General features: G+C 43.7%; 1 protein-coding gene across 2 annotated transcripts in view; it reads right to left on the bottom strand.

Annotated features, from left to right (window-relative positions):
- LOC142486944 (cytosolic non-specific dipeptidase-like) overlaps positions 1 to 13,168 on the bottom strand; it is a 71,873-nt gene that overhangs the window by 27,939 nt on the left and 30,766 nt on the right. Inside the window, exons 2-3 of one of the 2 annotated variants that reach the window (XM_075585483.1) lie at positions 2,704 to 2,793; positions 196 to 339 (exon numbers count right to left, since the gene is read on the bottom strand). In XM_075585483.1, the coding sequence (XP_075441598.1) occupies positions 196 to 339; positions 2,704 to 2,763 (204 nt within the window). In that variant the 5' untranslated portion in view covers positions 2,764 to 2,793. Of the gene's footprint in view, positions 1 to 195; positions 340 to 2,703; positions 2,869 to 13,168 lie in introns of those variants that run through there. The other variant, XM_075585482.1, reaches the window with a different exon arrangement.

Below are 13,168 nucleotides of genomic sequence, written 5' to 3'. Positions count from 1 at the left end.
CTGTTGGTGCAACAAATTCCTTTTGAAAAAGACAGTGCCCAGATTCGTCTTTATTACCTGGATCTACTCTCTGCAGATGCACCAGTCACAGCAAGGTCTCAGGTACTCCATTGTTAAGCAGTGGCATGCAATGCAGGTCCCATGTGCTGCAGGCCTCTTGGCACGTGTTGAACCCATCAATCACCCTCTTCTCACCTTTTGATTGCCAATGTCCACCAGTTCAGTCGTACCACCAAGACGCTCGATCTCCTTGGCGGCAACTTCCATCATCTTCTTGATTTCACCTCTTTTCTCGGGCCAGGCTGATACACTCTGGATAGCCACCCATTCTGCCAGTCTCTGTAGATGATTGGGATTAGCAAGGATAGAGATGGAGAGAGATAGATCCACAGCAAAGACATTCACCCTTCATGCATCACACTACTGCAATATCATTTTTCTCTATTTAAAACCACGTTGAAAGGTTTTGCAAATATCTCCCTGAACACAACTCTAACAATAAAAGTATAATCAGGAACAACTCAATGTGCCATGTTTTCAAAGTCCATGTAAATCGGAAACAAAAGTTGCAATGATTCCAATGATGCTGCCCAGGGGGGTGAGGGGGGGGGGGAAGACGCACCTGCCTGTCAAGAGGGGGGAACAGATTCATGTGAACGGGGGAGAAAGAGAGGAGTGGTCCCCCACTGAGGCAGCAGAACAGGAGGGGAATGGGGGGCACCACATTACTGTGAAGGGGGGGGGGGGGGGAGAAACGCCAGAGAGAAAAAAAAAAAAAAGAGAAGGGGTGGGGCGGGGTTGCACACAAAATTAAATCCCGGGCAGATCAGCTAGTTGACATTAAATACACACGCTTTAACGCAGTCAAATTTATTTTAATGTGTTTTCACAACCACTTGTTAGCAGATGCTAATGCCAATTATTGACTATGGAGACATAGTATATGGCTCGGCACCTCAAACCCACCTTAGCAAACTTGACACCCTCCTCAACTCAATTTGTTGTTTTGTTCTCCAATGCAACTATAAGGCCCCGGACATGTTAGGTGCTTGCTGGCGGAAGCGCGCTCCCGCTCAGCACTGAGCCTGTCTCGCCGGCAAGCGGGGGAATTTTAAATTCCCCCAAGACCTGCGCTTCCGCAAAAGCGCAGGTGAGCCCCTACTCTTTTACTTGAAAACGAGAGTTAACTCAATGTATTACTTCCTGGTAAAATATTTTATAAATAAATAAATACTTGCGATAGACAGAAATCCAAAAAAGCAAAACAGACACGCACGCTCCACAAATAGAAAATCCATAATATGGGGGGGGGGAATTTATTGAACAACAAAGACTATGTTCACTCACTGGGAGCTGAACATAAAAAAAAATAAAAAAATTCCTTTTGATAAAGTTGCATTATTGTGACGAAACGCGTCAGGGACGTACATCACGTCATATGCACGCTTTACGGCCGGAGCATGTATGATGCTGTATTGAGGCCTACTCCAATACCATACTGCATGGAGGACTTCAACTGATCGTTCAGAGGAAAAACGCTATCGGGTGCCTTGTTCGAGTATTCCGGTTGGACTGCTAACCGGTCACGAGACGGTGCCTGCCTCGGTGGTGATTTTTATCACAAATTGCTTTTTATACACCTATACTTTGTGAGTGTTTTTAATCCCTTTACCACCCCTTCCCTATATTAAATATACAGTATTACACTATGGGGCGTGCGCTCTCTGTCTTTTTGTTCTTATAGATCCTGTATTGGAATTGGTTCTTCCAATTGAGAGCTGCCGTGGACCCATGGATTCTGTACATTGTCCTGTTATCACCTATCAGGACTTATTCTAGGGTTTGGACATTTACACTTGGACTATTCATTATTTAATTATATTATGGATGTATATTATTTATATTAGAGTGTATATTTTAGTTTGTCAATATTTTTATTTAGTAGTAATCACTCATTATAGGATTGTTTGTATTTTGTAATATTGCACTTGCTAAGATCACATTATTTCTCATTGGTTTCACGAGTATATATATATATATATATATATATATATATATATATATATATATATATATATACATACATACATACATACATACATACATACATACATACATACACACACACACACACACACACACACACACACACACACACACACACACAGATTTTGAAAAAACACATCAACAAGTGTATTTTACTGCGTGAATACATTTTAGATCCTTCCAGCAACTAAAACATTTGTACTGTATAAATATTCTGGCACAGTGAACATTTCTCATGGTAACATTAAAAATCTTTTACAGTTTTAGAATCATAATTATTGGTTAGATAGGCTACTCCTGTTGAATACAGCACATAGCCCCTCTTAATCCCCTATTTCTATTTTTTTTTTAAATTGTAATAAAATCAACACTAATTGGGCATTTAAAAAAAAACACACACACACACACACACACACACACACACACACACACACACACACACATATATAAAAAAATATATATATATATATATATAGATAGAAAACTGACAATAAGCAAAATATACAGAATCTACAGTTTATATTGCAAAATCAAGGGGTACTTCAGTACTAGGTGATCCCTTCTTTAGTTGGACGAACTGATATTTTAACTCAAGCTTTGACTAGATCTGCCCTCAGAAAGTACACGATGCGTTAGGTCCTTCCCCCCTTTCCTCACCTTGACATAGAGATCCTGGTTCTTATCAACATACTGAAAGAGAGCTGGAAGCACCGACATTGTCTTGTGCAGGTGACAGGCGTGAGTGTGCTGAAACGCAAAAAGAAATGTGCCTCAGTGGTGAGCCAGCGTTTTTAAAAGGACCACTTCCTCCCAGGCAGCCTGAGCCCCACCTCCTGCATAGGAAATGCAAGCCGAGCCCTTTGTAATAAATCACATGACAAGCACATCAAGGAAGCATGATCAGCTGACACTGACTGCTCAGCTATGTGTCAGGGGGGGAGCCAGGGCTCTGAAACTCAATCCTGTCACTATATTACTCTCTTTTCACAATGCAGCAAGATCATTGGTAATAAATAAAATCCTGTTAGAGCTGGTTGAAGCAAACCAAAAGACCCATGTGCTGCCAGTGGTTACATTGCTTTTGCAATACTGCAACCTCATACCCAAGCTCTGATTGTTATAAATATACAAACTGCCTTTGCACTGTATGTACCCACTCCACCAATACATTAAAAAGGTTATCTTTGGATTGCTGTAGCAAAAAACTACAAGGAAGAGTATACAGCAGTATACTGTATGTACAAAAAAGATCATTAGAATGCAACATCAACAAAAAAAAAGCTGTGTGTGCTGTGCACGCGCATAGTAAGTGAAACTTCTTTGACTTTTGTCACAAAAATTGACTTATAACGCGTGCTCGGCACACATGTCAGTCAGTGTATGTGTCAGTCAGTGAGTATGTATGTGTGTCAATCAGAGAGTATGTATGTGTGTGTGTCAGTCAGTATGTGCATGTGTGTCAGTCAGTGTGTGCATGTGTCAGTCAGTGTGTGTCAGTCAGTGTGTGTGCGTGTGTGTCAGTCAGCGTGTGTGCCAGTCAGCGTGTGTGCGTGTGTGTCAGTCAGCGTGTGTGCGTGCGTGTGTGTGTCAGTCAACGTATGTGCGTGTGTGTCAGTCAGCGTGCGTGCGTGTGTCAGTCAGCGTGTGCGTGTGTGTCAGTCAGCGTGTGTGCGTGTGTGTCAGTCAGCGTGTGTGTCAGTCAGCGTGTGTGCGTGTGTGTCAGTCAGCGTGTGTGCGTGTGTGCCAGTCAGCGTGTGTGTCAGTCAGTGTGTGTGCATGTGTGTGTCAGTCAGCGTGTGTGCGTGTGTCAGACAGCATTTGAGTGTGAGTCAGTCAGCATGTGAGTGTGAGTCAGTCAGCGTGTGAGTGTGAGTCAGTCAGTGTGTGAGTGTGAGTCAGTCAGTGTGAGAGTGTGAGTCAGTGTGAGAGTGTGAGTCAGTCAGTGTGAGTGTGAGTCAGTCAGTGTGAGTCTGTGTGTGTGTGTCAGTCAGTGTATGTCTCTCTCTCTCTGTGCTGTGCCCCCCTCCCACTACCCCCGGCGGAGCTGCAGACACAGCTGTGTGTCCTGCTGCAGCCAGCCCCCCCGGCAACACGGTGGTCCCGTTACCCCCCTCCTCCCAACTCCCACTACCCCTGGCGGAGCAGGAAAGGGGGGGGAGGTGTCCCGGTCGGGCGGTCTCTGCTGTCCCAGCCGCACCGGCAGCTGCGGGTCGCTGTTTGTGGGTGACGGGGTGCAGTGCGGCATGGCAGTGTGCGTGTGGGGGGGGGAACAGCGCCGCTGCCCGCCGCTTCTGCGCGTGTGTGGCGTCTGTCAGCTGCGCTATCACAACTGCGCATGCGCGGCATGGCAGCGGGCACGGGCAGCGGACGGGGAACGGCAGCCGTTAGGAGCGGCGTCGGCGGCTATCGCCGCCGCCGCATATGTCAACAGCCGTGTGGAGGGAGGAGCGGCGCCGGCGGCTATCGCCGCCGCCGCCGCATGTCACAGAGGGAGTGTGGGGGGAGCGGCGGCCATTACATGACGTCACTTCCGTTTCAAAGTTCATCTCCATCCATCCAGTTTTGCTCCATCAGAACTAGGTGCCACTAAAGAAGTTTCACTTCAATAATGTCCTTCAATATTGTGCATGTTATCTTTATTTCAGCATAAGACTGTAAGTACACTGGTATGTCAAGCTATCTGGATCATGAATTGTCACGCTCATTTACAGGAAAATTTTACATTTAGCTCAAGAACTGCAAGTGATTGCTGAAATAACATGTAGCCCCGGTAAGAAATGGGGGCTATATATCTTTCTCCTACTGGTGTAAGTCCTGTTAAGGGCAGGCCGCCAGTAGTTATCATGGGTTTTTCCCCTGCACAAGCCCTGCCTTGAGTGATGGAGGCAGGCCTCTGACTCTGTGTGCAGGCCTGAGACAGAGGGGAGGTCCTGCTGACATGGGGGTGGGGCTGTCTCTATTTAGTGGGCTGTTCCTGTAAGTGACAGTTTGTCTCTGTCCCTGTTCCCAGGACTGAACTGAGACAGAGACAGAGACAGACTCAGCCATATTGAGTAGAGCTGATAGCACATAGTGCTGTGGACCAATGCCCCTCACCCTGCTGAGGGGTTGAGGGGGGGAATCTAACCTCACCCAGAGGGTATACTCTTGGGTGGAGATCAGGGGTATTGAGACCCCATACAGACCATCCTGCTAGGGTACAGCGTGGAGGAGAGTGGAGGAATAGACCAGTTACATTTGGAAGCACTGCTGTATATGAACTGCTGTGGTGCATATGAACTGCTGCTTGAGTGCTGTGTGAGTACAATAAAGAGACATTGCTGCTTTTATATAAAGACTGTGTGAGAGCTGGATCATTCGCCCTGGGACCAGGGTTTCTCTGTAAGGGTCCCATCCCATATCCCTGGGGCTTATAGAGATGGAGGCGCTGCACCACAAGGACTGCTAAGAAGATGGAGGCATATACCCCAGAAGCCTGTCCCTGTTATCCCCAATACCAACGTGGGAGACTCAGGCCCTCCTGTTCCTCACAGGTATGCACCATCAACATACACGTAGTCAGCCCTCACTACACCCTAGAGGTCCAATCTGCGACCGGGAGGGGGGGGACATGGGCAACAAACATATTTAGTGTTTGCTTATATCTGAATACCTTTATTTCAGCATGAGGTCTATATGTAAAAATAATTTATGTATAAGTAATGTAACACACTTTCCCCCACCCCCCTGGGAAATATGGTGGCTACGGTGTATGTGGTGCGTTACCTCCGCTGTTGGGAGCCTGGGGTGTACCTGATCCATCTGGTGGCAGCGCCTCCACCTGTACGGGATCCTACTATGTTGGATAACCCCATTACAGGACCCAATACAGTAATACACACACTGATAGTAATAATAACAGTTTACTGCATGCATGAAAAGAATAACGAATAATACCACGTCCCCACCAACTAGGCCTCGCAGGGCCGTAACCCCACAGTGTACTCCATCATTGTCCCACCTGATGGGTTATCCCCCCAAAGTATTTAGGGCCCTTGGGCACCCAACCCCCTAGTGTCCACATGCAGCAACCCACCCAAATGTGTGTGACAGTACTGCCCACAAGAACTGAAGGTGTTATAGTTGGTGCACTTGGAGTACCTGCCCAGGTGATCCTACACCCGGGTATGGCCGGAAGGTAATGCGGATCCGGTGATCCAGCGATGTTGGCGTAGCCTCTGCCTCTACGTGGGGTGGTATCCAGGGCACTTCGGATTTGCAGAAAAGAAATGTATTCTTTTAGTGGCACACAACGTTTCACTTGATAAAGAACTCGGTGCCGTTTGAAACGTGTGCCACTAAAAGAATAAATGTATTTTCTGCAAAACCGAAGTGCCCTGGATCTTCTACTTACTTTGATATACTCAGAAATCACACCAGACAGGTTGTTTCCCTGAACCACAGAGCACCGGTACCTCAAACGCAAGTATATTGCTGATATTACAACATTTAGGTTGTGCAAGACTTAACCTTTCACATACATGATTTAGACAAAGCCATCTATTTACACAATTTGCATTTGTTACATCTATAGCCCTGGTCCCCTTACCAGCGCGGGGCCCCGGCTATGGTACGCTTCCCCGCGCTCCCCCTGGCAAAAAGGCAGGTGCCGCGTGGTTAGCTAAGGCGGTGCGGCGAGAAAGCCGGCAGCAGGAGGCGCAGGGAGAATCCAGGGGCTCTCCACTGGTTGGCGCCGCCATGTTGGAGTTGACCGCGCGTGCGCGATCGCTTGCGCATGTGTGGACGAGTGCGGCGGCCAACTTGTGTGTGGCGAAATGGTCGCGCATGCGCAGCAGAGTGCCGGGAGTTGCGGTGGCCATCTTAGAGGTGGCAGAGAAAGCGCAGGAGAAGGTAGAGAGGCAGGAAGGTCCTCTAGATGTTGCGCATGTTCAGGAAAGTGGCGCGGCGGCCATTAGGATAGCGCAGGCGCAGGCAGGAAAAGGAAGGCGGCCATTAGAGAGGCGCCCATGCGGTCTCCATAGGCGAGAGCCTCCTTGGGAACTACAGTGCCCAGGAGGCATATCTGCAGGCAGTCAGATGTTTTAGCTTAGCCAATAGGGCTGAGGAATCCTCTTGTTAAGGGGAGGATCTAGTTAGGGATATTAGCAGGCTTGCAGGAAGGAAGTCATTCAGGGATGGGAGGCAGACAGGGGAGGAGGTAGGTGTGCAGGGTAAGTGACCAATGCACTAGGCCAGAGTACCCTCCCCAGGCCGCAGATAGCCCTGAGTCACCAGTGAGTTGCAGCAGCTAGACCCCAGATAGGGATGCTGCCACCTTAGCTGAGCAGGATAGCTAAGTTGCAACAGTGTTGCTTTGCAGTGCAGCCTGAGTAGTTAGCTTTGGCTGTTTCAGGGAAGGCCCCTCAGTGCGAAGGGGGGTGCTTTCTATAGTATACACAGTGTTATCTGATATCACTGGTGCCAGTTGCACGCGGTGATCGCAGCCAGGGTCTGGGATCAGACAGACTCTACAGTAAGAGATTTTCGGCCTGCAGGGACTAGGCCAGAGGTAAATCCCCCAAGGCCCAGTTAGTTCCTTGAGTCACTGTAGAAGTGATCTATGTACTTGATATAGAGACAGGCCTTAAGTTAGGGACTGTTTACATATAGCTAGAGAGAGATATGCTGCAGGACGTTGCCTGAACGCCAGTGCAGCTTGATAGCTGAAAGGAGATCTGGACTCAATAGTAGAGACTGTTTTCAAAGGATCATCCGGCTGGGGATCCCTCCCCATAGGAGTCAGGCGGTGGAATAATTCCTGCAAGGAGCAGCACGTCGCGCCGCGGGACCACGTTGCTGATTACTGATGATTATCCTGGTCAGGACTATGACCAAGGAGGTAGTATAAGTGCAGCACCGGGCCCCAACACAGGGAAGCGCTATCCCTCACACTCACCTTATTGTTTGTAGACACTGAGAGGTTAAGTGCCCAGGCACATTGCTACGGAAAGGACTGAGGGTGATGCAATGATTGACATGTGGGGTGGTACCACGATTAACACGATGAATGATGCAATGATGTCTATGTAAAGAGGTTATTATTATTATTATGCTTAGTAAATACTGTTCATATTCAACTGCGAGTGTATTTACTGTGTATGTTGGTTCAGGTGAGGGAGCACTCCCACCACGTTGGGATCCCTCATCAGTGGAGGCGCTGCACTGTGTATAAGTATACCCCAGGCTCCCAGTGGCAGAGGCTCAGGCCTCTTGTTAGCCTCACAGGTGACAGCAGCACGCGTAGTTGCAGTACCCCAGGGGTACAAGGGCTACACATCTATGGTTGCCTTTTATTCCCACTGTACCTGAAAATGTCTACATAGAGTTAGTTTTATGATAAACTTCTGTAAGTCTATATATACGTCAAAGCTTTTGGGATTGCATGTCGGTGCAAAGGATAGTGCTATTTCTAAGACATTAATGGGACAATAGTCAATTTTTAAAGAAAGCAAATTAAAAATACCATGGGAGATTAATGTTGTAGAGTCTGAATAGCTCTCTTGTATGGGTGGGATTCCTCCACCTCGTTTTCCTCTCCTGACTCTAATCTTTTCCTTATGTGGGGACTTTGTATATCTAGAGAGAGGGAGGGTGGTCTAGATCCCAAACTGGTTTTAATGATCACTTGTTCTTCCTTTTCAATGAAAATCCTAATTTTTCCCTTTCTTGTTGATGATTATAAAGGGGTTCAAACCTGTTTCTCAATAGTATGTGTCTTGATTCATTGTCTCTATGGGAATCAGAATAATGCGTTTCCCTAATTCAGTCTTTATCTTTATAGGAAGGTCTATACCTATTTTGTGGGGGATATCTATCAATGGTGATCCAATCATCATTTGTTTTATTATAATTTCTAAATGATTGTTTAGATGATGACCTATTAGGTTCTTGTTTCTGATATTGAAACACATGTCTATTGGTATTGTAATGGTCTCTGTATTTGGGTCTGCTACTGGGTTCCAAAAATCAGATCTTTGACATAATCTCTACAGTATATTTGTGAGGGCCTTGATTTCGAATTCCATTCTTGGAGAATATATGAGAATTCTCTCATTGTGGGTACTCCTTTGGACCTCCTCTGTCATCAATAGATATCCCCCATGATCTCTGTTTATTGAGAGAATAGTCTATTTGGTACCTTAGAAATTTCTTATTTTTCATTATCATAATTTGGTTTTCATACGTTTTTCATTTACAATTAAGTTCATCAACCAATTTGGGTTCTTGGTCTAAACTTGGTATTAATAAGATGTAATTTCTAAATTGTGTTAACATCCAATGCAGCAATTTCTCTTTTTCTTTCTAGAATTATTAGCCTCATCAATTCTATAGAACAGTGATCAAGTGATTTTTTCCCATTCTTTGATACATTTGGAGTTGGTCATGCCATATGTGGAAGTCTTCTGAATCCTGAGACCTCTATGGATATGATTATATTTAATATATTTTTCCAAATTTACCATGTCCCACCATGATCTAATTTCCTGTTCAAGGAATTTGTGCAAAATGTGCATCTTAAAGGGTAAGTCATGGATGTCTTCTGGAGGGAGATGGTCCTCTTAGAACATAGTGAGTTATTCTGATGTGTTATTTCTACTGTTAATACAGTAGGGTAAAGATCCAGTATTGTTGTCTTTTCAAGAGAAAATGATCTCAATCCCCAGCTCTGATATTGGATGAAACTAATTCAATACCCATAAACTTAATATGATCTTGGTTAAATTGGTGAAATTCATTATAATGTGTCAATAAATGGGTTAGCGGTTTAGCCTGTTCTATTGTTTTGGGAATATTTCTAATGTTTCTCAAATGTTCCAATATGCAGACTTTGAGATTGCATTTTGTTTTGCCTACATATTGTAGTCTGCAACATCATTGCAAAACGTATACTACAAAGGTAGTTAGACAATTAATAAAGTTAGTAATAGGAAATTTGTGAACAGTAACTTTGGATATTACTGATTTAGACAAAGCCATCTATTTACACACTTTGCATTTGTTACATCTATGGTTACCTTTTATTCCCAAAGTGCCTGTTAAATCAATTATTTTTCTATGCCCCTAAGGAGGCTAAGGGCGAATATATTTTTGAGGGTTTATACCCGCTTGAATACTACTTTTGGTTTTGCTGATAAGGTGTGGTTTAGAATTGGGTCCATGTGAACAATGTAACAGTACTTAGAAAGAGCTTGTTTAATACATTTGGAAAAGAAAAAGAAAAGCACAAAACCCTTTTATTGCAATATTGAAAATATTTAGCGGTAACAAAAGGGGGGCTGGGGTAGTGAACACGTACAAAAATCCAGCAGTCACAAGCATTGAGGTATAAAAACCATAAGCCTGGACATTAGAGTACGTCCTCGCTTCAACATTCAGCCTCGTAAGGGTGTTGGTCGAGGGCAGGCAGACTCGAGAATACTGCCGGTATAACACACAATTCGGACAGAAAGTCAAGCTCTCATGGCAACGGTAAGCCGAAGCTTGGCAGAAACACCAGATGGGAAGATGATCACCGTAATGGAACGGGTAAACAGGCAGCAAACCGGATGGATACCGGCTCAGGCACAAAATAGAAACAATTAAATTAACAGGAGCGTCTGAACCTCTCACTCATCCCCAGCAGGTAAGCACAGGTGGGCAGTCAGCTCTATGTACAGCGTGCTCCAGTGAAGCACTGAAGCACTCGCTTATAATGTCAACCCCAACATCGAGACAGAAGGAAAAGACCGGGGTTCCCAAAAAGAGCGTGCTGGGATTTTGTGTGTTTGTAAAATTAAAATGTAGACATATAACCTTAGTATCACCAGATGATGTATGGTAGATACATTAAGAGGTCAATTATGCACAAACTAAATCCAACACGTTTCATAGCGGAGAGCTACTTCATCAGGGATTAGTTTGGAATCAGTTGTGTGCACAATTTAAACCCCTTCACAAAGAGGGATTGGTTGAAAAACAATTTAATTAATTGAACATTTGATTAAAGAACATATGTAATCCCCCCTCCCCCCACCCTTTCCTTCTCTCTCTTTCTCTCTCCCCCTCTCGCTTGATCTTTTTCTTCCCCATCTAGATCGCTGGACCAAGTAGTGGTCCTGGGGGTCCGCCCCTTCTCCGAGTGGATACCCCCAATGGTCCCTTTCCAATTTAAAAAATATTTGTTACTGTATTAGGCTACTTCTACAAAGCAATGTATGTAAAATGTACTTATGCCTAATAAAAATGTTTGGGAAAAAAAAGAACAGATGTAATTAATAAAACACTTCCAATTTATACAATTAAAATAAAATCATTGATTTTTTATATCAAATTGAAATGACTCATGTACTGTACCTAAAAAAAAAAAATGCAAAAAAGGCAAAAAGATCCATGGATTAAGATATATGTAGACGATATTTCCACATGTCTTGTAATATGGTTGGAGTTGATCTAATGCCGGAATTGATTGTATTAAGCAATCCAAAAAAGAGGAATAAATTAATGAATATTAGATTCATATTCTAAAAAGGGGGGATGAACGGTTAATTGATAAACAGAAAAATTAAGAAAAAAATATTTACATTTAGAAAAAATGGAAAAGGTTAGATGCATTAATAATGCCATTCTTGATGTAAATAATATTAATATAGGGAAATATAATAATAATAATAATAATTTAAAAAGTACATAAATAATAGATGAAAAATAATACCAAATTTTAAATGGAAAAGGAAGTATGTTTACCAAAATATCCAAATTTAGAGAGAGAAAAATTCCGAATAGAGCACAGAATTCACAGAAAAAAGTAAAATAGTGACCAGTTATGATGGTTACAGAGGGAATGCTGTCAACCAATAGGGGATCAGTAAAGAGACATAACATCAAGATTTTAATTTAGCCCCAGAGGAGCTAAAGTGTTAAGTTGGAAAATCCAGTATCCCTCTTGTCTAGAAAGGGATTTGACTTTGTCCCCTTTTCTCCTGTCTGTCGGAACCACCTGAATTCCTTTAAAGCTTGTGTCCTGATTGTGACACAATTTAAAATGTCATGAGACACTATCTATGTCAAAACCAATTTTGATGTTGCGAACATGCTCGAGGACACTCCTTCTCAAATGGCTCTTGGTTCTCCCGAAATATTGGAGGCCATAGGGGTGTTCGAGAAGGTATATCACAAACATAGTGGTGCAATAAATGCACTATTTGATGGCAAAGCTCTCCTGTTTTACAGACGATATCATAGTTTTCCTATCTGTATGGAGGAATTTACAGGCAAGACATTTGCCACATGAAAAATTACCAGGGTTTTTTGTTGCTAGCCAGATGGAGCCTGCAGTCTCAATATCACTTGGTGCTAAGGAATTTTTTTAATTATTGGGTATCCTGAATATCACTGTTGGTCTAATGGCACGTTTGGATCCTAAAATTGGGTAGTTTGACAAAATGTCCCAATGTTTTTTTTTTTTTTATAATTCCTGAATAGCAGGAAAACTAGAATTATATTTTGTAAGAAATTTAATTTTTCAGAAGCTGTGTTATGATTTGGTTTATTTTATTTTATTGTAGGTCATTAGTAGGTCATTCCAGTCCTGAATTCTGGCTTTGTTCGAAGCCTCAGTGAGTAGATCAGGTTGATAACCTCTGGGCAGAATCTGTCAAACAAGCATGAGACTTGACTCGCAAAGTCAGAATTTCTGCTACAATTCCTCCTGAGCCGTAAGAATTGGCCCAACGGGATATTTGTAATCTATTATTTGTTATGATTGCTGGTGGCCAACAGAAAACTCTTGGTGTCCACCTCCTTGAAGTAAGTCTTCGTAACAACCGAGCCATCTGATTGGGCTTTGAGGTTGATCCACGGAAGTAAATGCTAGATTGACATCGTTGTCATTCATATAATTCTACAATAATTGAAGCAATTAGTCATTGTCCCTCCACACCAAAAGGATGTCATCGATAACGCGCCTCCAAATAATAATGTGACCAAGGACGGGGTTGTTATGCCAAATGCAGCGATGTTCCCATGCCTCCATCTACAAAGCCTGTAAGCCTGACTTCAATAGTGGGGAAACTACTTGAAGATTTAATACGGGATAATATTCAGG

This window comes from Ascaphus truei, chromosome 2, assembly GCF_040206685.1.
Source record: "Ascaphus truei isolate aAscTru1 chromosome 2, aAscTru1.hap1, whole genome shotgun sequence".
Classification (NCBI taxonomy): domain Eukaryota; kingdom Metazoa; phylum Chordata; class Amphibia; order Anura; family Ascaphidae; genus Ascaphus; species Ascaphus truei.
This window is presented reverse-complemented; position numbering and strand designations above follow the sequence as displayed.